General features: G+C 45.7%; 1 protein-coding gene across 15 annotated transcripts in view; it reads left to right on the top strand.

The window, feature by feature from the left end:
• SLC35F4 (solute carrier family 35 member F4) overlaps window positions 1-23880 on the top strand; it is a 102920-nt gene extending 79040 nt beyond the window's left edge. For 5 of the 15 annotated variants that reach the window (XM_027458340.3, XM_072038139.1, XM_038180183.2 and 2 more), the window contains 6 exons: window positions 6124-6421; window positions 13656-13875; window positions 19594-19719; window positions 20884-21076; window positions 22417-22506; window positions 23434-23880. In XM_027458340.3, coding sequence (XP_027314141.3) covers window positions 6124-6421; window positions 13656-13875; window positions 19594-19719; window positions 20884-21076; window positions 22417-22506; window positions 23434-23675 — 1169 coding nt within the window. In that variant the 3' untranslated portion in view covers window positions 23676-23880. The other 10 variants (XM_013100829.5, XM_072038137.1, XM_013100827.5 and 7 more) reach the window with 9 other exon arrangements.
• The last annotated feature ends 815 nt before the right edge of the window (window positions 23881-24695 follow it).

Raw genomic sequence — 24695 nt, 5'->3', positions numbered from 1 at the left:
CTGTCAAATAAAGGTGTTGTGGTGGACTTTGGAGGCTTGGACTTGGGAAATGAGTAGAACAAAGTCCTGGAGGGAATTGCACGTCTCTTAGATTAAGATTTTCTCCATTAAAAAGTAAATATATGAAGATGAAAAGCTGTTTTAGAAGTTTGAAAATACCCAGTAGACTCTAAAAAGTTCTGTAGAGAGTGATGCTCACCAAAAAAAGAGACGATATAGTGCTTAGACACCGTATAGGTGTTAATCCTTCAAAATCAGCTGTCCTGTTACAGACCTTGTGTTGTATCCCTCAGTGCTTGAATTTGTAGGGCTGTGTGGCAAGGTGGGAGCAAGCAGAAAGCATCTTGGAGGATCATCCCTAGGGGTTTATTGGGTAAAAACTGAAGTTGGAGGCTCTAAATAGGTTGAGAGGGCTTCTGTGAGCAGTACAGTATATTCGTCTCTTTCTTCGTGGTCTTTGTAGTTAGAGCTGGTGAATCTAACATAGCTTTAAGCTAATATTTGAAGATTATATGAGAGGCTATGAGCCTCTTCTGGCAAAAGAGTGTTGACTTCATTCCTACAGACTCCTAAATACTGAAATCATGGCCTTAGAATATACTTTTATGTGGTTTGATGTGGAGATGTTTGCACAACGGGTACTGCAATGGCTCGAGTTGCAATGCAGAATGTTGCCTTCTGAGCTGCTCGACGTATTTATTGCATTCTTGGTACCTTACATCTGGGTTTTGTGTCTATTTATCTGTTGTTTTTTTCAATGTGAGGCCTATGTTTGTCGTATTGAATCCTTCCAAGTCATGGCAAAGTCAGTGGCTGCTCTGGGTGTATGTGACTCAGGTTGGGTTAAGTGGTCACCAGCTGAAATTGCACCTGCAAAAAAAGTGCTGGGTGATCTCAACTGACCATCAACACACCTGCTTACCAAAATGACCTCTCATCTCGACTTACTGGCTTCAAAGAAGACTCCGATCTGCTGCTGATGCGTTGACTTCTTAAACAAGCACCTTCAATCAGTTTGGGAGCACACGGATGATCAGGCTCACTCTGCCAGATCCCAGCACCTCACTCCTTTTTGTTCTTTGCTGATTCTCAGTCCAGTCCTTCAAGCTCTTATGTGTAAAATGCTGCGTCCTTCTCTCTGATGAACTTTTCATCTGGTGCTGCTGCTATTTCTGGGACCTGGGTCTTGTCTGCTGCCTTGTGCCTCTGCAAAGCCTCCCTGTGAAGTGCAGCATCGTGGTGTTGGCTGCACCTAGCAGCAGAAGAAAAAGCAACTTCTCTGAAGATGTGGAGATCCTGACGTGGGGCATGAAAAGACTTAAATCTGGCCTCCTCAGCGAGTTAGAAGAAGTCTTATCCTACAGATCTGTCAGTGGCTGAGGCGTCTTTCCATGCAAGACCCTCAAGGATCATTCTGGAGGGTGGAAAGGGGCAGCCGTCCTCTTGGGAGCCTCCCAGCACTGACCCCAGGAGGCAGTCGTTCCTCAGCCCTTCTTTCTACCCTAGGGAAGGATGGCGACCTCTCCTTTTGCCTGATTCAGTGTCAGTGCTCAGGAAGGGGCCCACGTGAGTACAAATTCCTTTGACTGTTCAGATCCTGTGGATGGAGCCATGTGGCTAAGGATTTGCTGCACTACAGGGCTCTCATTTCTCCAGGGGAAAGACCGGTTTTCATACGGCACCTTTTATCTATAAGGGGGGAGAGAGTGGAGTATTTATTTACTTATTTATTTCCTTGATTCTGACCAAAGCTGAAAGCTTGATTTTTGCACTGTGCTTCCTTTCTCCCGCTGAATCGTTTGTGTGCATTTCACTGGCAGTGTTTGAAAGCCCCGCTTTCCTCCAGGGAGTTTACAGCCAAACTGATGCAAACTCTTTCTTCTCAGGTGCCTCACGATCATCTGTCATCCAATGCAAGCCAGGAGGCAACTGCCCCAGCAGACACAGAGGCATGACTAGGCAGCTCTCCCCTCTATCTGTTGCTGAAGATTCTGCTGCTCCCATTCTTGAGCTGCAGAATCGAAGTCCCTCGGGAATCTGTCGGCACAGCAGAGTCGAGAGGCAGAGCAGATCAGGTAGGCATAAACAGCCGCATTTTCGGCGTCACAGTATGCCTGCACAAGGCCTCTTCCGTCTGTTTTCTGAAAGATGGTGCAGGGTCCGGACGTGCTGACGTTTCTTTTCAGTGCTGCGAACCGCACAGCCACGTGAAGGCCCCTCCTGTACCTGTGTGCAAGCTGGGGGTAGGCAAGAAGGAAGCAAGGATGGGCCTCAGTAGGAACTTAGGATGTATTATCTGAGAAATCGTAAGGCCAGTAGGCACAGAAGATGTCAAAAGGATGATTAATGATAGTACACAAATTATTTATACAAGGTTACTTCTGGCCAGAGACCAGGACCCTTAAAAGCCAGCCATCTACCTCCTCGAAGACAATGACAACCTCAGCTCATACCACGGATGGTCTGATGAAGAGGAAGAGGAGGAACAACAGGTGGAAGGATACCTAGGAAAGACCATCACAGTTCAGATCATCGATCAGCCGTGCATCAGGGCTTCCAGCAGGAACGTGTCACACTCTTTACTGCAGAAGTTTAGCTCAAATACACCCGTAGGTATTGTGAACACTGACTTCTTCACCATGACGTCCATCCGTCATCAACAGGGGTGGTAAGGGAGCAGTTACAAAATGCAACCAGAGACCTTTGAGTGTGCTGAATTGTGCTGAGGAGAGAGCAGTTAAATGACTGAAATAATTTAACTGTCCCAAGTGCTTTGCAAAACTGTCTGAGTAGATGCGATGAGGAAAAAAGGGGAGGAAGAACAGGCTGGATCTCCCTTGCACACTGGAACTGTGGCAGCTGAGCCTTTGTCTTGTCACTGCACCACCGATGGCAGCAAGAGTCAGACATTTCCTGTCTTGTGCTGGGAAATGGAGGGATGTTGTACTCCAGGAGTACTCTCTTGATGGAAACCCTCTGAAAACGATTGAAGGTGACGACTGCAGCAAGGAGTGGGTGATACAGCATCTGCAGGATCATACCTAGGATACCAGAAGACCACTCTGCTCTCATTTTTTCGCAGATATCAGGCTGAAATAACACTCTACGTGCTGGCACTAGGGTACATCCAAAATCAGAATCCATCTTTTTTAAAAACTGACTTTAGTTCCCTTGAGAAAAGGGTAGTGCCTTGACATCATACTCTTCCAAATGTTTATTTTGCAATTTTTTTAAGTTCCCTTTTTATTCATTCTTCCATTCTTCCACTCTTCCATTCCTCATCAGTGAGGTTTTAATAGGATTGACCTGATAGGTAGGTTAACAAAGATGTTATTTTCTAGGATGTAGTTACAACATAGTTACGAGTTCGGAAGAAAAGCTGTAGGATTTGATTTTCCTCATCTCATTCTTTTGAAAACAAAAGCAGAAGCTTTTTCTGTTTCCATCTTGTCACAGAGACATCACATGCAAAAATCACATTACTTAGATGGAAAGGGACCATGAAGGGATGTTTCTGCTAGCTGCCTTTCAACATAATTTGCCACTGACATGTGTCTTCTTCATGTGTCATCTGCAGTGTCATCTACATTCTTCTCTGCCTTTCCATCCTTGTTGAGCTCTCAGATTGTTTCCATGCTCTCGACAGGTCTGTTGGTCTGTTTCAGGCTGAGCTGTCACCAAGGATTTCTACCACCTTGCTAACGGTAAAATGCTATTTACCAACCACTTTGGCTAATGAATGTTTTTCTCTCCCCGTTAACATATCATTCAGTAGCTGAACAGAAGCACTACTTCCTAGCTCAGTCCAGCCTCAGCTTCATGACTTGGAAATCCTCCAACCCGTGTGTCTGCTTTCTGTACGTCCCCACCCTCTTTAAGCTCAATCCTCGTGATTCTTTTAAAGATATTTCTTATCTCGTCCTTGTGGATCTTTGGCCAAGATTTAGGTGTGCACATCTCATGGATTTTTAAGTGACCGTCAAGTTACTGTGCCAATTTGACTGGGATTTTCACTTTAAATACAGATATTTGGTCTAAGGGGAGAGAAGAGCCTCCAGTGGGACATACATCCCACCTGCCTTAGATACATGAGGACGAGAGCCACCTTCTCAACATGCTTTTCCATTATCATTATGTAAAGAGGGGGCCTAGACAACGTTTTGAGTCTGGATATGCAATTATTTGCTAACTGCATTACATGGGGTGAACCCTACCCATTAAGCACTTACAAAAACTCCCCGCTGCCCATTTAATTAGGCTTAAACTTACATAGGTCTTCTAAACCAAGCTGAGACTTGCAAAAAGTGTATGTTTCTGTGCCTTTCCCCAACATTCAGACCTGTAACATCCAAGTCAAATGCTAATGATGGTGTCATGCATAGTAACAGCAATTACAGGGTTATTTGGTAATTGGAAAACCTAATGTGAAGATAAAGGTGCTTTAGTCTTCCATCATTGTGTGATTACTTTAACTGTTAGCTGAAGGACTAATTGCATGATAGCTTTGCTTAGCAGGAAAACCTGCAAGGGGATAGTGCGAGATATATTCTTTCTAAACCATTCTAACTTGCAAATAAACTGTAATTTACTTCTTAATAGAAGATGCCAGTCATTATTAGTACTATAAAAATACCTATTTTCTCTCAGTAGCCAAAGCGAATGCTAAAATGATGCTTTTCTATTCAGAGCTCTGTCTGATTATCCTCTCCATGTTTTAATAAACCTGTAATTTTATTTAAATTCTTGATTCACCACTAAACAGTGGAGTAACTAAATGCTCATTATTTGGGGGAAAAATGCAGCATACAGTCGCAATCACAAAAAGCTTTGTGTCCAAGTTAAGAAAATTTTTGGTTACAAATGTACTCCCTGTTATGAGGAGTAAGTTTTAGGTGTAAAGTAGGTCTGATTTAATAACTCGGAGCCTCACTTTTATGTTTTATGGCTGTAGCAGAAACAGTAGTATAAAAGGAAAGTCAGATCTGATTTTGAATTGTACCTCTCTCACATTTAAGAGTGTGTGCTCTCGCTGCAGTAGGTCTGTGGCTCCCCTTAACATCAAGAATTAGATTGCTTCTTACACTACATCACATCAGGTGGCGATGTGACTAGTAATAGCTGAAGGTGGCTGCCAGTCATGATTTTTAGAAGGAACTCCAGTTTCTTGTATCAAACTGACGTGATGTGTTCTAGTGTGGCAAATGGTTGGAGCTCATCGCTGCTGCATGAGCACGTGGACCTAAATCAATCAGATTTTACTGCTGCTCAGCATCCAGTGTTGTTGGCTTGGTTGTTTTTAGCTGGAATTTGAAATCAGAATAGGATTCATGGGCTGCCTCTCTGGAAGGTATGTCTGGAGAGCAAGTCATTAGCCAGGGAGATTAATTCTCTACGCAGTCCGCAGTTCTGTTTCCAGTGATCTGCAGATTAGGTCTGAAAAGTACTGTATTAAAATGAAAAGTGACAACTTTCCATTTCCTCCTGGGTTATCTTTAGAGGTTTATTTCCAGGCATGTCAAGCTTCGGTTTTGTCCGGTTTCCTTTTTTAACTTCAAAAGTGTAAATACACAGCCTTGACTGAAAAAAAAACCCTGTCTCTGATTTGGAATACAGAGCCCCCAGACTGTTTCTTTTCCACCTCTCAGCCTGCAAATAAAAAAAGTGCTTTTTGAGTTAAAATCTTGAATAATAAGAACTTGTTTCTGGCTTCAGATGCACCGGCTCAGATAGCTTTTATGTTGCAAACATGCACAGTAATTGACTTTATAATGTAGCTGGCTCCAAGAGATGGAGCTCTATTCTAGGGGTTTGGCTGACAGAACGAAAGAAGGGCTGATAAGGCAAACAGTGGAAACAGCTTAGCTGTAATGCTGGTACCTCGGGCCTCTGTGTTGTGTTTATATTTTGTTCTATCACCTTGAAGATAGTATTACTGAAGTATTTCTGAGCAGGATTTAAGCTTTTGTGAGGCGCGCAGGAATTACAGAGAGAAGGCAGGGGATGGTTTGTGTCTGGATCAGAAGGGGAGATTTTGCTAAGAATTGTTTTGAATGCATTAATTACGTGTGCAACTCTTCTCTTTTTCTGTGCTTTTTTTTTTTTTTTTTTAATTTTATAATCCAGGAGAAGAAGGAACACAAACGCACACAGAGAGCAGCAGCCAAGAAGCTGAGGGACAGACACGATGCCAATCTTGCACATCCACGTTTCTTAAGCTTATCTGGAGATTTCTGATCATTTTGTCCGTCTCTTCCTCCTGGGTCGGGACCACGCAGTTTGTCAAAATCACGTATGAGACCTTTGACTGTCCTTTTTTCATGACTTGGTTCTCAACAAACTGGAACATTATGGTGTTTCCCATTTATTATTCTGGGCACCTTGCAACTGCACAGGAGAAGCAGTCTCCAATCAAAAAAATCAGGTAGGCTTTATCGTGGCAATATCGCTTTAAGCAGCCTGATTTCTGCGGACTGAAATCGCTGCTCTTCTCGGTTTGACCCGTGGTGTCAGAAGACAGCTTGAAGGTCACGCTGCTGAAAATCTCATTCATAAATATCTTAACAAAAGGCTAACAGATGAGTGATATATTCTTGAATAAATGGGTAATTGATTTTAGAGGGTTTTTCATTGAGTTGGAAAGGTCAGTAATTTGCCTATAATCTTGCCGTTATCTAAGATCTCTATATTTTGTGTTCCTGTCTGGATCAGGCTTTCACTCACCATTAATTAATCTCTCCTGGCCCGTTTATGACAGAGTGGCAGTACAAAGTGCAACCAAAACAACTCATGGTGAGGAAAGGATGTGAAGGCTTTGTTCTTCTGTAAAGCTCCACATGGAAATAGCTTTTCCTCTCTGTTTCAAGAGGAATGGCTCTCTGACCCCAGGCTTTCTGTGGCTGCAAGTTGCAATTGAACTCAGCTTCAAGTGCAAAGACTGTAGGAGTCTACAGAACTGACTGTAATATTAGTCTGCAGGGGTGGTGATGTATAAATGCCCGTTGCTTTTTAGAAGCCAGCCTTCTTTTGGGGGACCCAAAGAAGGCATCCAGTTCCACCACCAGCACTGCAGCAGGACCAAGCTCACCTCCACCCTGGCCAATACTTAACAAAACCATTTCTAACCTGTTCTCAGGACACTTCCATGCCACCACCCTCTGGGGCAGTTAATTTTACAATTCCTCTTCTACTTCCATTACTCTACTGATCTGACACTGAAGTAGAAGCTGCTTTAAAGGATGGAGCTAAATTCAACGTGCCAAGGTATCACATGCCTCAGCCATGGAAGGAGGGTATTTACAGGACAGTTTGGAGCTGGGACCCAGCTTTGTTACTCCAGTGTAGACTTGCTTTGAAAACAATCTCACTGCCTCCAGCAGAGTTGTCTGTTCTGCAGGATACTGCAGGTCTGTCACTGAGCACTCAGGGAATTCAATTTGTGACTGTCAGAGCTGGAGTGTAGCAGGGCCAAAGTCTTCCCTTGGCTGCTTTTGCCAGGATCTGAGATGTAATTTGGCCCTAAATTAACATTTCTGTCAAATCAGCGTGGCTAAAATTGAACAGTTGCACTTAATTAACTGCTTCTCTGAAAACCCTGGTGCTTTGTACGTTAATGATGCCTTCATTGAGATTCTTTCTGGAGTATTTGTGAGAACATTAACAGTGTCAGCTTGGCTGCTGGGTATGGGGTAAAGTAATAACAAATGCAGAGCAAATAAGGAACAAGGTGAGAATAAACATCCCTGCAGATAGATCCTCAGCAGTTGGTTGGTTGATTACATATCCATCAGAACAAAGTTTTGGTCCAGACATTCGTGGCAGTGCATAATAAAGGCATGCTTAAATAATGGATACATTTCCCAAGCTGCTAAGAGTTCAGCTGTTAAATTTGAGGACACATGCTTACATGCCCAGAGGAATTTCTGCACACAGATGTGGAGCTGGTTTGTGAATGTGTGCAAAGTGCTAGAGCTGATGGGCTGGTGGCGAGGCGTGTTCCCAGAGTATTTCCCATTCCAGATGCATTGGGAATGCAAATCCCAGGGAGGATCTGGCAAATAACTGCTGGTAAATGTTGACTTTATCATGGGGACCAGTCGACTTGGTCTGTGCTGTGCTATGGCTTCACAAGCCAAACTCTATCTGCTTAGATATGGGAATGGAAATCTCTTCAGGATGACTGCTCGGTTTTCTGATCACTTAAAGAATTGAAAAGCATCATTTGTAGTTTTTAAATTCAGAGTTATAGAAAGATTTAGCTTGGAAAGGATCTGTGGAGGTCACGTAACCCAGCCTCCTGCCCACAGCAGGGTTATTTTCCAACTAGACCAATTTGCGTAACTACTTGTGTTGTGGTTTTGATACTGTTCCTGCTACTGTTTATTATTATTATTATTATTATTATTATTATTATTATTATTATTATTATTATTATTATACAAAGATGTCTTGTTGCTTCATTTGGTGGTTTTATTTCTGGGGAACAAGTAGCCAATTCCTGCCAGTGAAGCCTGTCCTGTAACGATTCCAGGCCTGCCTCAGAGTCCGGAGGAAATTTGTGTTCGTGTTTCTGGAGGATGTAGTTACTCACTGTGAGCTTTAAAGACATATGACATCTTGTCCAGCAGATATTCCCAGTGGATCTGAACAAACAATGTCGAGGTTTCTTGGCAGAGTCCAGTGATCGTGCTAGCGACTTGCAGAGTGCTGCCCCAGGCTGGTAAAGCTGTATAGGGCCGTTGTTCCTTTTTATGTCTCAACAAATAAATCCCGCTTGGAAGGATGGAAGTCTCAGTCTTCAGCTTTACACTGGCTCCCTGAAAGGGCTATAATCTTCAGACTGTAAGTTGTGTGCTTCTTCCCTCTCATACGTTACCTTAGAGATTAAATTGTGTGGTCTCAAAAACTAACTCACAGTTATTACCTCCCTGCTGCATTTCTGTGAAGTATCTTAGTTGTCTTCAGGTGGAAGACACAGCTCTTTGTCTCTCCCCAGTGTTGTAGATAACAGGTTATGTCCCGCATAATGCAGACCTTGAAATGTGGGAGTCCTTGCAATAGCCATGAACAAAAAGTCCTGAAGCTCAGCAGTGGGAATTTTCACCCTGCCGGCATTTCCCACAGCAGAAAGCACTTCATGGGCTTGGCGTAGGGCCCTGACAGAGTTATGGCTTGGGTTAGGTGGAAGATATTTTCAATGTCAAGAAATTTTGCCTCCCTGCACCCTGTCTTGGTTTCTCAAGGACAAGCTCTGTAATGTACCATGGCTTCCTGCCAGAGGATAGCCTGCTGTAACACCAGGGGCTGTGCAGCCTTAAAGGAAGAGCGTTCTTGGTATGGGTTTGAGGAAAGATGAACATGTTGGGAAGAGCTGGTTTTGTCGGAGAAAGGAAAACAAAATGTGAGCTTCACTTAAACTGAAGAGAGCCCACCCAAAGTGGCTGATTTTTGCTGTCTTCTGCCATCTGCAAGTTTGTCACCTCCAAATGTCTCCATCGATGTTGCAGCAGTGCTCGTCCCAGCTTCCTCTTCTTCTTCTGAAACAGCACTCAGATCTAGATCTTCACTGCAAAGGTCTTTCCAGAGGAGACGTGAGGATCTGTGTTTCCTGAAGCTACCCCGAAATGGGTCAATGGTAGGGAGGAAGACCAGCAGCACAAAACCAGGGCTTCCCTTGGGCTATTCCTGTTGGGAGACAGCGTTCCTGTGCTTCTGGAGCCAGACACTGCTTATGTGAGAGGGTCACACAAAGCTGGGCTCTTCCTTTATGTTTAGACAAGACACGAAATGAGAACTCGGTCATTCCTGGAAAAACATCAACGTTTGTTAAACCACCACTGCTGCGGTGTCCATCCCCTGAGATGGAGCTGGACGACATTTTAGTGCACAGATGCCAGCACTGGGACAGAAGCACTGAATGACATGGGAACAACTCGTGCTGACAAAAGGTCTTGCAGTGCTTCTCGCTGCCCTAATGTCACTGGTGGCCCTGCCAAGTATTACTCTGGATGCTGTAATTACATTTCCCATATTCATGTTACCCCAGGTAGCGTCTGTTAGCTCTGTTTTTTTTTTTTTTTTCTGTAAGCTGTTTTAAAACCAGCTGCTGCATTACACTCCGGAGGCTGCCGTGCGTCAGGGGTGAATAAATCTATTCTTCTGCAGGCTCTGGCATCAGAATAAGGACGAGGTGGTGCAGGCTGTTCGGTGGGTGCCAGAGGCAACGCTACACGTCTGCCTGAGGTGCTGTAATTCCTGAGAGCATGGCACGCTGCCCAGAGCTGATGGCTGAGGGCTACCTGCAAATAAAAGGAGCTATTTGTGTTAGAGGGCAGGTTTTAAATAGACTTCTTGTGCATTTGGAAATAGTTTGTGTCATAGTTTCAGGGTCAGCCGCCCTTGGATCTGTCTCTGCCTTTAAGTCAACAGCCTGCAGATATCTGTATCGAGGAGGGATCCGCGGAGCCCTCTCCCCTGAGCGCAGGGTTTTAATCACTGTCATGTCCTGATGACTTCTGCAAGTTTAATTTTAGTTGCATGCCAAAGAGGCTGAGTTAACCACTGAGCAGCCAGCCTTCACAAAGCCCAAGGCAATCTCCTGTAGACGTGGATGGGGAAATAAAGTATTCGTCCCATCTCCTCACTCGCTGAGCATTATTCATCAGGCACTCGGAGCTCTCCTGGGCACTGAGGTGAGTTCGTCTGGTCTCTGTCTTGCTCAGCATGACCCTGCCACAAATTTTTGCTGCTTTTTTTTTTTTTTCTTTTTCTTTGAACTGACAGATGAGGAACCACTGGCCTCTGTTTTGTCTGGTCATTGCATTCTCCTGTGTGTGATGAAGGCTCCTCGATGTGCTTGAACAGTTCATTGCCTGGGGCGTGTGAAGCTTTTCCAGATTTCTTTTCCTAGTTGTGAATCTGTGCTCATCCCTCCCACGGCTTCTGAGAACTCAGAGATAAGCGACGTGTTTGGCAGTGCCACAGCTGTCTCTGCCAGATAGCTGACCAGCGAAGAGAGCCCGACCCAGAATAACACAAAATTTGCTATTGTACTGAAGGCTTCCTCCTTCCAAGGATTCACAGTCAGGGAGCTTTGGACCCCATCCTCCTGGCTCTGCTTGGAGTTTGTCTGGGTACAGAAATCCTGGAGATCTACAGGACAAGAAAACCCAACCCGTTCCGGCATCTCCCCCCTCCACCACCCCTTTTTGACTTTTTGATGCCTCCTGCCCCCAGACGAGCAGGAGTGCTGGGCATATTCCCAACATCTCGTGCATAACTCTGGCCCAGCTGGCCTCCAGCTACAGCTGCCGGTCCCTTTTATCTGCCCGCTGTCAGTGCCTCACCTTGCCAGGCACGGGGATTACAGGGATATAATTTCCCGTGGCACATTTTTAGAAGAGCTTTTCCTGCTGCCTTGCAGATTGTGCCACGGTGACGTGCTCGGATGATTTTGCTGTTGCCTTTGGGATGGTGAATTGTGCCCTGCGTTATTGCAAGCAGCCCAAGCACCTTTCTCTCTTTTAATACAGCACAAGCTTGTTCCCTCTAAGACAAATCCTGACAGCGTCTGAGACAGGTTGCATTTACAACCATGTAACAATCCGATCGTGCTTCTAAATCGATGCAGAATTCCCACTGGTTTGGACATCAGGCTCCATACAGGTCTACAGCTCACAATTCAGATCTGTTCTTGACAAGGCAGTGAACACCAGCCCTGGTGTCATGTAATGCAGCGATGGTGCAGCCAGGTCAGAGGCCGTCTGTCTGAGCCCAGAATCATCTCTGCATTTCCCTAAGTCTCATGGGGAGAAAAACATCTTTTAAACATCGACTGCTACATCTGCAAGCCAACAAACACTCCAGTCTCTGCTACCAGTGAGTCCTTTCTCAGACAAGGAGTTTCATCCCATTTAACTCCTTGTGGAAATCGGTGGTTCAACAGCCTACGTTCAAACTTAGGCATTAATCATCTAATCATAATCAATTAATCTTTGCTGCACTTAATTTGCTTTGCGTGTCAGGTAGATGATACACGCCACTGGCTGTTCTTTTTCCGTGTAAAACATTTCTGTTCAGACCTATAGGAAAAGGGCTGACTTCAGAGAACAGATAGGTCAGATGGAATGAAGGAGATAATTAGCAGATCTACCTGCCTGAGCATTAGCTTGTTGCCCACACCAGCACAGAGTTTGAGAAAGGAACTTATTATTACCAAAAATGAACGCTTTGTACCCCAGGTCATTTTAATGGCAGCAGGGAATGAGTAGTTATTAAGTAAGACATAGCTCATCTTATGTATTATGTAGATGTTATTGTTCAGCTTTCCTGAAAATGAGATGGTTTCTATTCGTAATAGAAAAAAAAAAAAAAAAAGAAAAGAAAGAAATATTTTTAACAGTTCAACTCCCCAAATTTAGGAAAAGTGGTTTAGGACACCTGAAAACAACTCTGCCTGTAAAAGCAAGATCAAAACTGGATAATGGTTATCCTCCCATCTCAAAACCAAACAAAAACAAACCACCACCAAAACCCTCAGGTGCTTTTGGCTCTATTTTGCAATGCATTCTTTGAAGTTGCTCGTTAGTTCCACGTAGTTGATGTTTTAGGAATTTTCCAACCACAGCTGTTTTTGGCTGCGAACGCTTTGGGGCCCCGAGGCCACGTGGGATTTTGACGAGTCCCTTAATGTCACCCCATAATTATGTGGTTTGATGGTACCTTGGTTTGCTCCCCTGGCATTTTGGTTTTGTGATGCGTTCCCGTGTGGGACAACTCCTGTTTTATGCAGACAAGCCACCAAGCCTGCACTGAAGTCAGGAACTGAATTGTACTATGGTATCCTGAGGAGTCCCTTTAACCAAGTACACAGGTGGTGGATTTGCTAAAAATTGGCTTTTGCAGTTGGGAAAGGTAGAGGTGGGCAGCCTTCTGAGCTGACTTCTATTTCTTGAAATCCTAAGAAGCAAACAACTTGCTCAGGTCATGTGTGACACACAGCTCTAATGGAGCTAGAGGGTGTTTTGCAATCTAATCCACAAAGAGAAGTCTTTAAGTGCACACAACTTTCCCCTCTACAATAAAATACATCTGTAAAACACCCTTCCCTTCCCCTTTCCTTTCTTTTCCTGGACTCAGCCCCACTTCTGGTGGATGCCTGTCCCCCTGCGGCGATGTGGCCGGCAGGGTTTCCGAGTATCCCAGGTGATTCTCCAAGCTTATTTGGCCATACACTAGAACATATTTCAATAAAAATAAAAGCAGGTTTCAGAGTAAAGCAAGAGAAAAATTGTCAAGCTGAAAGAAAAGAAAAAAAAAAGCAGTTATAATCATCGTGTTCACGGCCTTGGAGGCAGAAGCTGAGAACTGTCAGTGTTTTATAGATAACCTTCATTTATGTGAGCGAGGCCCTGGGATCGTGGTTGCACACGGTGTGATTATTCCAGGTAAGTTACTTCTTTGCTATTTGGGAAACTGCTGTTTGAGAAAAATGCAGGTTATTTGCTCCATGTGAATTAACCGATACTTTCGTAGGGGTGCGCAGAGTAGTTAAGAAAAGCACTTAATCGAGTGTGATAAAAGTCTAATGAATGTCTGCTGTGCCGGAGTGAATGCTAAGCACAATTCTAGCTGAGCTTTAAACTCTTCTCTTTCCTCAGGGAATGCAGTCGGATTTTTGGTGAAGACGGTTTGACGCTGAAACTCTTTCTTAAAAGGACTGCTCCCTTTTCTATTCTGTGGACTTTGACTAACTACTTGTATTTACTGGCTTTAAAGAAGCTGACAGCCACAGACGTCTCTGCCCTGTTCTGTTGTAACAAAGCTTTTGTCTTCTTGCTTTCTTGGATCGTGCTGAAAGACAGGTTCATGGGAGCAAGGGTAATGACATGCCTGATTTTCACCTCTCTCATTTTCATACCTACCCTTAAATCCATGAGCAATTGTGCTACCATAGTGCTGCTGCGTTATGGTATGCATATACCATGAAACCATTTCTCATTTCGATTAATGATGCGAACCTCAGCCTTAAAATCGGCTAGAGATGTCAGACTCCAGAGGTAATACAAATTTAGCTATTACAACCAAGTGTAATTAGATAAATTAAAATAGGAGGACTTCCAAATTCCTATAAACTTGTTCTGCTTGGGTTACAGTGCTGAAGAGCACTCAATTAGTTTCATTTTAAACTTAGTGATAAATACTTAGGTTCTAACCAAAGCAATGTTATTAGTTCTTTGAGTAGTTTTTTTTTTTTCAATAAGTAGCATATTTTCTTATTGCATCCTATTACATTTCACGCATGCATTCATTTGTCAATTAGGGTTTAAAAGTGACAGCAGCTGCTTTGCATGAGGGTGTGTTTTTCATTAAAGGACACACGGACAGTAATATGGGAATGTTTCACTCTTGAAAAACAAACAAACAAAAAGAACTCAAGCAAAATTATGTGTGCATGGACCTGGGGAAGAGCAAGCATGTTTCCTGTGATTTTATGTACCCAAATCTCCTAGTGGGCAGCAATTTAGCTTGTTGCCCTTGTTATCTTGGCTAAGGACTGGGTATGCCTTCTGCTGTTTCTGCCCATACAGATTGTCCCACTGAAATGGTCCAAGGCCTCGTGATCTGGTTGGGTACAATCCTTACTGAGTTGCCAAGGGCCTTGAACTTAATTAGGGACTCTTTGGGACAGGTTTGATGCCTGGGACCAGAGGGGCAGCTGGATGTAAGTTCTGTGGAAAGCATGGTGGATCGGGATCTCATCCAAATGGGCTTTTATAAAAAATGACAAAGACACCAACTTTTTTGGTTAATAGTGAGGTAGAGGGGCTCAGAAAGGAAAGGACAAGGCATCCTGACTCGCAGGCAGCTGATGTAGCCTTCAGAGCAGACAGCAGCACACTGAGCAGAGCCCTGTGCTTGGCCTTTGGGAGCAGGAGAGGGAACTGTTGAATGTAAAACAGTCCCTTGGGTCTCCCAGCAGGACTGGCTGGGTGGTTGGACATAGCATGGAGGCTGAACATCGAGCATCTGCATGTTGTCACGAGCATGGGTAGGGATCTGCCAGCAGGGGGTTGTTGGATGGGCTCAGTGGAGGGTCCATGGCTCACCAGGGTCAATTCAACCAGACCAGACAAAGTGAAGGAGGTTGCCTGGTGTTTCATAGACCCCAGCCATGGTTCCCTTGAAGGTAAGGACACGGACGTTTCACCTTGTTAGCTAAAGCCAGGCATCTGTACGTCTATTTCATAAAACGTAAAAACATCAGATGAGTGTAACCTACCCTCACTGATGCCTAACTCAAAGAATAAGCAGGGTTTGAAATGCTCGGGTCCTCTCTACAGCAGTTATCAGGAGCAGTAACTTCTGAGGCTGTACTTCCCTCCCTGTGCCTTGATCATCTCAGCCTCTTGCTGTTATTACTCACTTGTGCAAGGTGCTACTGAGCCCTGCAGAAAAAAAAATAGTAATTTTTATACCTTTTAAGCTACAGTTTTTGTCTAAATCAGCCTCTTTCTGGAAGAGCAAACACAACTATTGTATTTCCCTAGCCCATTCTCTTTTTTTTTTTTTTAAAAAAAAAAAAAAAAAAAGGTAAAAAATACTAAGGCTATCCTCAATTCTTAGCCATTTTTCACTGACTGGGAGAAAAAAAAATGTTGTTATAAATATGCATTGGTATTAATGCTGTAAACACCATGAGGTTTGTACAAAAATCCTGGCAGAAGAAGTGAAGAGCAAATCCTGCACGTAAAAGAAACTGTTTTTGCTGCTAACTGGCAGATTCTGTATGCAGCGTGCTTGGAAGGGCAATTAGCAGCGTTTTCCAGCAGCCCTCCTGCCAGAATAGCACTTAATGATGTTAATAACCACGCAGGAAAGTGTTTGAGAACTGAAATACGACAAAGCAGCATGGCCCCAGCCTCGTGTGTTTTGAATGCATCCACTCCTTTCGCTCCCGAGGCTCTCAGACAGCAGGTGTAATTAGGTTATTTGGACAGCGAGGGGACGAGAAGAAATAAGGGTAATGATATACCCTGAGCCAGTGTTTGTACAGAAGCACTCAGCAGCCAGGAGCACAGCCAGGTTTTTTTTTTCAAAGGAGCTCAGCTCCCAGCAGCTCTTTGAGAGCCGTGGAGCCGCAGGGCATGTCTGCAGCGTGTCGTGGTGGGGAAGCAGCCGGTGCGTGTACCTGAGACAGATTTCGGCTGCCTGGGCTTGAGAACCAGCGGCTGTGACAGCTCAGAAGCTCTGCAGCAGATCGTCAGCATTGCCAGCTCCCTGCTGGTTCCTGGGTCCTGAGAGAGCAGCCGCTGGGAGCTGGGTTTTCAGGTGGGCTGTCTGAAGAGCAACCCATCGTGGTAGTCACCTCGTGGTGCAGCAGAGACTTGCTTGTGGAAGCATCAGCTGCAGGAGGGCTGCAGGGGCTCCATGCAGCTGCCCTGGCTGCGTTTTGCTACCTGGAGTCACTCTGCAGTGCTCTCAGCAGGGATGCTGGAGCGTGGGAAGGAGCCTGCACCCAGCCTCAGAGAGAAAAACTCACTCCGGAGGAAGAATATTCATATGAGAGTGATGTATACAGCAATGAACGTGTGGCTATTTAGCTATAAAAGTGCAAAGAGTCAGAGCTTCAGTGCAGGTAGACCCTTGGCCACCCTGAGCACCTACTGCACTGCCCAGGGAAACGGCACAGCCTGCACCATAGCCTGGTTTGCTTGGCCACTTGTGAATGTCTCATGAATTAATAAGGCAGCCTGTATCCACGTTAACGCTGGGACTTGGGGAAGTCCAGACAGCTGTAGCTCAGAGCGAGCACAAATATTTAAAATACTTGATGTATTTGAATAGCTCTGTTGGTTTATGATGCTTAAGCTGTAGCCATGTACTTAGAAGTTTCCATATTTGAGCCTTTGGTTGTGTTTCATCTGTGAAGCTGAATTAATGCTTGTTAGGTGTGTGCAGAATGGTCTGGGGACAGTTTTCCCCCCCAAAAATGGTTGTCTGTAGGACGAAGGCAGATCTCTTTACTGCAGCACCCCATTTTCTGCTATGCTCCACGTGGAAAAACAACTGTTCCTGACTAAAATGTTAGTTGGCCCAGCTCTCTTCCAGGAAAAAAAAAAAAAAAGAAAAAGAAAAAAAGAAGCAGGCTGGTTTCATTCCTTCTCTAAGAGGCTCCACAAGAAAGTTACTACACTCCTCTGTTAATTAAAAGCTTCGTTTAACGAGCTGTCAGCTACAACAGCCGGCTTTGCTGTGTGACCTTGCTGCTGCTCGTCAGCTCACAGCAGCCTGCAGGACGTGCTCGCAGGTTCCTAAAGCAAACACGCCACAAACGCTAGGCAGAGGTCAACTGTGCTAATGCAGCGATGTGTGATTTGCAGGAAGAGCTTCCAACACGGGGTTTAAATAGTGTTCTCCCATATCAGGATATATTTATCTGAAATCTCACGAGGTGATGCTCCGTAGTGCCCATCATTTTGGTTGCTTCAGGGGAAAAGGCGGCTGGATTTCTAAACTGTTGATTAAATTAGGAAGCTGTCTCTCTGAGTTTGGTGTGGTCGGAGCGGGGAGGTGTTTTTCCCACCAGGAAGGATCTCCCCGCGGGGATTATGGATTTACTCCTCGGCCCTAGCACAAGGCAAGGTTTCGCCTGCTGGGCCCCGGGTGTTAAATCTTCATCCTTTCCATTTGGAGAAGGGCACAGCTATCGGGCTTTTCTATTTTGTCTGGTGGGAGATACTGCTTGAGATATTGCTGCTGAAGTATCGCAGCCGACAGCTGAAACGCTACCTCTGAATTTATGTGCGAGGCAAGATGGATAACGCTGCCGCAGATTAAAACAGACGTGCAGAGCAGCAGGGCAACGGGGAAGCTTCTGAGGATGAACAGGAGGTGTCGTGCTGGCTTCTGAAGGGTCCTGGGTCTAATTCTGCATTGCTGCCAGGCTGGGCCTTTGTGGTGTTCGTATGCTGGGGTAAACCATAAGGAGGAACAGCAGAATTACAGAATTATTACACAGCCTACCAGGGAGTGTAATGATAGGACAAGGGGAACAGTTTTAAGTTAAAGAATGGAGGATTAGGTTAGATATGAGGAAGAAATTCTTCACTCTGAGGGCAGCAAGGCCCTGGCGCAGGCTGCCCCGAGGAGCTGTGGCTGCCCCGTCCCTGGCAGTGCCCAAGGCCAGGCTGGATGGGGCTGGGGGCAGCCTGAAATGCGGCAGAAACTCATTCTTCTAAGAGAATTTCACTGTAATTTACTCTGAAGTCCTTGGATAGAAATAGGTGGCAGTCTTGGGGACACAAGGGGACTCAGCCCTTCTCCAGAGCGGCCTGACCACCAGGCTGTTATTCAGGAAAGGGGAGGGAACACACCTTGTCCCCTCTTCCTAAAGTTTTTCCAAACCTCATTGAACCTTTGCATTATACCTGAGAGATATGAGCATAGATGGGACCCCAGCCCTCGCCATTAGGCCGAGGGGACCTGAATTTCAAACGCCAGCCTTGAAGTTGACCCAGAGCCACGTCTGCTGCATCTGGCCTGTGGGAGGCACACAGTTACACTGTCAAGGATAATCACATTCGTTTCTTAGCTTGTATGAATGGGGAGGGCCCTTCTCCTCTTTCTCACTGGGGAGTTGTGTGATTTAATGGCTATCTGATGACAGAAAAGTGTCTGATCCTTACATACTGCTGGTGATTCTGTAACAGCCAACCCTGGGTATCTGCAGTTGTGCATCCTCTGCTCTACACTGAGCTCTAGTAAATGAGAGACCTTTTTTATAACAACAAACTGTTTAATGTCACTGTAATTCTTTTTAAATCTATACAAAAATCTTTCAGAAACGGGGCTGTAATTTTCCACAGGTCTGAGGAAATGCGTTTTCCTTTAAGTCTGCAGAACTTAATTATTCAGCACCTTCGAAATTTAGACTCTGTATTTACCTTCTTAGAGCAATTAGGCAGAGAGAAGGAGTTTTTCATGGAGGGATCCCTGACACTGCTTGGAGTTCCTTGGAGTCAAGACCAAGGATTTCAGACGTGGTGCAGATACTTAGTCCTGTTCTTTGTCCTTGAAGTTTCTTAGAAGCTCTGTCTGGGCTCTTCACATGAGGGACACAAACATAAACAACAACAACCACCATACCCCCACAAACCAAACCAGGCCAAAAGGAAAAAAATAAAAAAAATGATTAACAAATAAAAACTAACACCAACTAAGCACAATGGTAAAGGCTTCTTAAAGACACAGCTCAGGGAGCAGTCTCCTGAACTGCTGTCCAGAAGGATTGTCCCTCAAAATTCTTGCATTTCAATTCAAATTGGTCGAATTGGTGGCTTTGATGAATATTTGTCCCCTTGTATAGTTGAGCACAACGTCTTACAATTTTTTAGAGTCGTATCTCCCAAGTGGATGCCTTTCATTATGTTTTCCGCTTCTCCCAGCAGTTCATAACCACCTATTTAAGGGAAATGGGTAAGGCTTGAAGTCAGAGCAAGCAGCTAGTGGCACTCATTGAAACCCCACACAGCGATAATCTCTTCCCGTGTAATGAAACTGCCGTGAGCTTTACGTCGCTTTGCTTTGTCTGTGCAGATAGTGGCAGCAATAATGGCAATCACAGGAATCGTAATGATGGCATATGCAGATGGTTTCCAGGGCGATTCAATTATCGGGGTAGCATATGCTGTTGGATCAGCCTCTACGTCTGCATTATATAAGGTAGGTCACAACCGTTTATTAATATTCTTGTTTCTGTAACGCTGGATGTTAAAAACGCACAAGTAGGAAGCGAATCCCTGTGAAATAAGCGCTTGATTTTCCTCACCCCTCCTGCATCATGCGCGTTGTGCCCGGGCAATGTCACAACGTCAGAAAATTTACTAGGAGGGCAATTAGCTTGGAGCTGCCGAATGCTCCGCGTGCCTTCGCTTTATGAGCCTTTAATGAAATCCCCATTATTATGCCGCCGGGAGCTCGGTATCATGTTTTAATCATTTCCTGCCGCCGCGGTTTCTTGACACCGTTTCGGACGGGCTTGCCATATGCAGCGGGAGGAGAGGGAGAATGCGGCGAGCGCCGCTCTCCTCCAGCGAGGACAGATGACTCGTCCCCGGTCCGCAGTGCAGCTCTCTTGCATATTCTGCTCTCGTGCCAGGCTGCGCGCCCCTGGTGCAGCCTGTGCCTTGCAGACGGGCGGCGCTTTGCCCCCGCTGTGTGACAGCAGTGGCTGCCCTTGAAGGTGAGGGGTGGGGAAGGGAGGGATGTCTGACCTGGAGGCAGGTCGGGCTAAAGGTGGCTGTGGGTATGGTCAGATCAGGGAGGGCAGAGTGTGTGTGAAGACAAGGAAGTGTGGAAGGATGAGGAGTTGCCTCCTGGTTTTAGATTTTGCTGTCTCTGATAAATTTATTGTGAGCATTTGTGAGTCCCTCAAAGTGTGTGAACTTAGGGCTGTCTAGGGCAAATCCTCCACAAGGCTCATGCTGCCTTGAAGAGAGTCTGAAGTGAGTTTCTCCAGGCTAGACATTCCTCCCACAGCCCCCCTCCAGTAACTTTCACTGCAAAGACCACATTGTCTCTTTAGGTTCATACTTACACCCACTCCTCTTTGCACTTTGTGCTAAGCTTTGTTGTACAGACTCAACCTTCCCCCTGTTAGTAACAACAGATTATCTCTCGTTGAGCTAAAACAAGGCAGAAATCTTCCCCAAATCTCCCTTGCAAAACTCTTCTTTAGTGAAAGCCTGGGCTGTGGCACCCTGTCCTGGTCAGGTCTGCCCCTGTGCCCAGCTCTCCCCCCAAAGGAGAGGAGAACCCTGTGCAGGAGGACTTCGATCTCCAGGGCAGACATGAGCCTAAACCCCGCCTCTTTCCTCTCCTTTACAGGTTTTGTTCAAGATGTTCCTTGGCAGTGCAAACTTCGGGGAGGCCGCTCATTTTGTCTCCACCTTGGGCTTCTTCAATTTAATTTTCATCTCAGTTACCCCCATCATACTGTACTTTACCAAAGTGGAGTACTGGTCGCCGTTCTCTGCCGTGCCCTGGGGTTACCTGTGCGGAGTGGCTGGCCTCTGGTTAGGTATGTGATAACACAAGTACTCGTTTCTCTGTTTCCTCCTCCTGCCCCCAGTACCGAGTGAGCCTCAGACACAAATATTTCCCCCCTGATTAGCAGCAAAGCTCTCACAAGTGAAATCTGGTCCCAGTGCAAATGGGTACTCCTTGGTGAGTGACTAACAATTTTCATAGGAAGCCTTAACACGAATATTAGTAGCAGAGAATAAACACAAAGCAGCCTTACTCATTGTCCGCATCTCATCTTTGCATTCCTACAGTGGTTTTATTGATATTTCCCTGTCTCTGGCACAGTCTGATCGCTGTAAATCGAATTTCAAAGGGCTGCATGTACTCAAGCAGCTCCTGGCATGCGCTGATGTGGACTGGTGTGCACACACCGATATGGAGACCCGCTGGGGTGGGACACTTCGTCTGTGTCATTTCCTGAAGCCTCCACCTCCCCTCCTCTCTTCCACAATGCTTCTTTCAGAGCCCCAAAGGCTATCCTGTAGCCAGGCAGAATAGCTGTTGGATTCAGCCCAGGGTGTTTTAATTTAGAGGTATACGAACACACTTTCCTTTACTAACGTCTCAATTATTTCATAATTGTAGAGGTTTGTCTCCACTGCAAGTATATTAAATGGAAACAAAGAGGATGCCATTGCCAGTACGTAGCCCATAGTGCAGCCATCCTACAGAGTGGCAGGACTGGGGGCTGAGGTGTCAAGAGCAAGCCTTTGCCACTCCTTGAAGCAACTCCAACCTGAGCTGCAGCTTCTCTGTCAGCACCCAAGGGGAAAAATACAGGGATGACTTACCACCCAGAGCACTGCCTGAAAATATAACCCCAAGCAGGAGGAAACAGCACTGTGGAGCAGACAGACCTGCTCCTTCCACACAGGGGACTGCCACCAGCAGAGGAGGAATGTTTAGGGAGTGCCACATTGCTCAGCACCAGCCTTGGCTCTGAGAGCTTGCTGCCTCCCTTATGGCAGCACCCTGAAGGATGGTATGAAAGGGAAGTTTTACAATTTGCTCATGATACCTCAAGAAAATTGAAGCTGGCTGGGAAGACTGTTATTAAAAACAAAACAAAACGCCCCATAAATCCATAAATTAAAGGTGCTGAGCATTTGTACTTCTCTCAGCTTTCAGCTTGCCTTCAACATAGCAGCAAAACCGTGGTCTCACTACAGCGTGCTTGGTCAGCTTCACAGGGTAATTGTGTTGAGTGCCCATTAGAGTCTGGGTTCCCTGCTGCTATCACCCCATCACACCTGGAGGGTCAGGGTGGAGGAGAAATGCCTCGCTCTAGTGCTTTTCTGCATAATCACATATTATTTTATCTGTTTTTTTCCCCAGCATTCAACATTCTGGTTAATGTTGGCGTCGTGCTTACGTACCCCATCCTGATCTCTATCGGCACGGTGCTCAGCGTCCCTGGCAATGCAGGTACAAGTAATGAGCTCCTTGGTTGAAAGAGAAACAAACGCAGTGGCACACACACAGCAGAAGCACTTTATTGTCTAAATGCTCACAATCTGCTGCCACATATTTCACAAATGATCCCGTCTCATTCACCTTCACAGCTGCTCCCGGTGATGGGGGGTGTTTCAGTTAGTAAAAGCCTTTTTTAATAATCTTTATTCTTTGCCCTGGAAGTGATGGGGTATGTCCATCCTGTGCACAGGAGAGGGCAGGCTGGTTGCCACCACGTTTGCTGAGACGTGGCAGGGGGCAGCATCCTGCTGCCGTGGCTCAGCACCATGCTGGTGACCTGCCGTGCAGCACCAGGGCAGGGAGTGTACGTGGGATTTTTGGCCAAAGCTCGTTCTTCTTGAACAGCTGCTGTCTCTGCTCTTCTGATCTCCTCTTCCACCTCCCTGGCCTTGCAACTCGAGGTGTCTGAGCATGTTTTCAAACAGACAGCTATTTATAGGGGTGTTCAGGTCAGAGATGTGAAATGTGGTTGTCGGTACCTGGACGAGGCTGCTGAAGGGCTCAGATGTGCTGTTACTGCAGCTCGTGGAGCTGGGAGGCTGGGCCTGGAGACATCATCTCCAGCTCCCTGACCTCCCTACCGCTGACCTCTGCAGCACAAGGAAGTGCTGTGCTGATTCAGCCTGCTACAGATAAAAGAGTTACCATAAAACACCTTCCCTCTCAGAGCAGAAAGGGAAGCTTTGAGGCTAAGCTGGCTTTTTGAGGCTTCCTTTTTTGAGGCCGTGCTCTGAACCCTAGGAGCTGGTCACCAGAGCACTGGGGGCGATGTGGCTTGTGTCACAGCCAGAGCATGACACACGGGTTTTTGCCAGGCTGCTCTGATGCTGTGGTTCATCCTGCTGCCGTTTTGACAGCCTTGTTGTTTCTCCTTCACAGCCGTGGATCTCCTGAAGCACAAAATGATCTTCAGCGTGGTGAGGCTGGGAGCCACCATCATCATTTGCATCGGGTTTCTGCTGATGCTGCTCCCCGAGGAGTGGGATGAGATCACCCTGAGGTTCATCAACAGCTTAAAGGAGAAGAAGAGCGAGGATCACGCCGACGACGTCACAGACTCCAGCGTACACACGAGAAGCAGAAGTAGAGCTAACGGGACAGTGTCTATACCACTAGCTTAGGGCTGGCGGACTTGAACTGCACGCGGATGTATATTCTGTGAATATAGCTTAAATTTCCTCACTCCTTGTATGCTTAACGATGACATTTACTCTGATCTGGGGATGTAAGATAAGAGAAATACATCTATAATAAATGTTTACATTTATACACTTACCAAGGAAAGGGTGTAAATAACCACAATAAAACGTTTTCTAATAAAAACCATTTAAGCTCCTGTCTTACTGAGCTGGTAGGTTTAAAATATGGATGAAGTCTACATCACTGGTCTTCTGGTCTTTCTGCAAAAGTAGAACTGTTCTCAAAGATACAAATTTTGGACATTTCCAGCTAAATCTCAAACGTGGACGTGTGAATTTAGCTTCAAAATATACCAATCTTTTGGTAAGGCAGTGGGTTCGGAAAGCAGCTCTAAACCTCTCACAGAAGTCTCAAGAAGCCATTTGTGAGGGAAGCTGATGTTCACATTGTTATTAGGGATCTTTATCAGACTAATTATCCCGTGTCATGCAACGAATTAATCTTTCATTAGGTTACGCTGTTGTGAAATATGTGATGAAAGCTACTCCACACATAATAACAGACATGCTGCAGTGCTGCTTGCCCTCTGGTGCTGCACGCTTGTCTCCTCTCCATTACGTGCTGTGCCTGCAGGCAGTGGAAATCAAAGGCTCAGTCCTGATGCCCAAATTGACGTGACAGCCAGGACATCAGCAGGGACAGTGACACAGCCATGCGCTGCCAGGACACCTTCCCTCCCGGTTTATTGGAAGCAAGAAATCCCTTCCTGAACGCAGCAGAAGAACCGACCTCACTCAGGGCTTATTTATTTATTCATTCATTTTTTTTCCTTGCAGAAAAACTGCATTCCTAGCTGAACAACAAGCTTCTCACATAGAGATTGAGCACCCCGAATCACCGGCATCCCTGCATCCCTGGAAAATGCCAGTTCCCATTTTCTAGAGCTTTTCCCTTGGGCCAAACAAATATTTTTCTTAAGAAGTTCTGCAGTGCAAAACCTT

The sequence above is a fragment of the Anas platyrhynchos genome, chromosome 5 (assembly GCF_047663525.1).
Source record: "Anas platyrhynchos isolate ZD024472 breed Pekin duck chromosome 5, IASCAAS_PekinDuck_T2T, whole genome shotgun sequence".
Classification (NCBI taxonomy): Eukaryota; Metazoa; Chordata; class Aves; order Anseriformes; family Anatidae; genus Anas; species Anas platyrhynchos.
The sequence above is the reverse complement of the archived record's forward strand: the minus strand, read 5'-3'. Positions and strand labels throughout refer to the sequence as shown.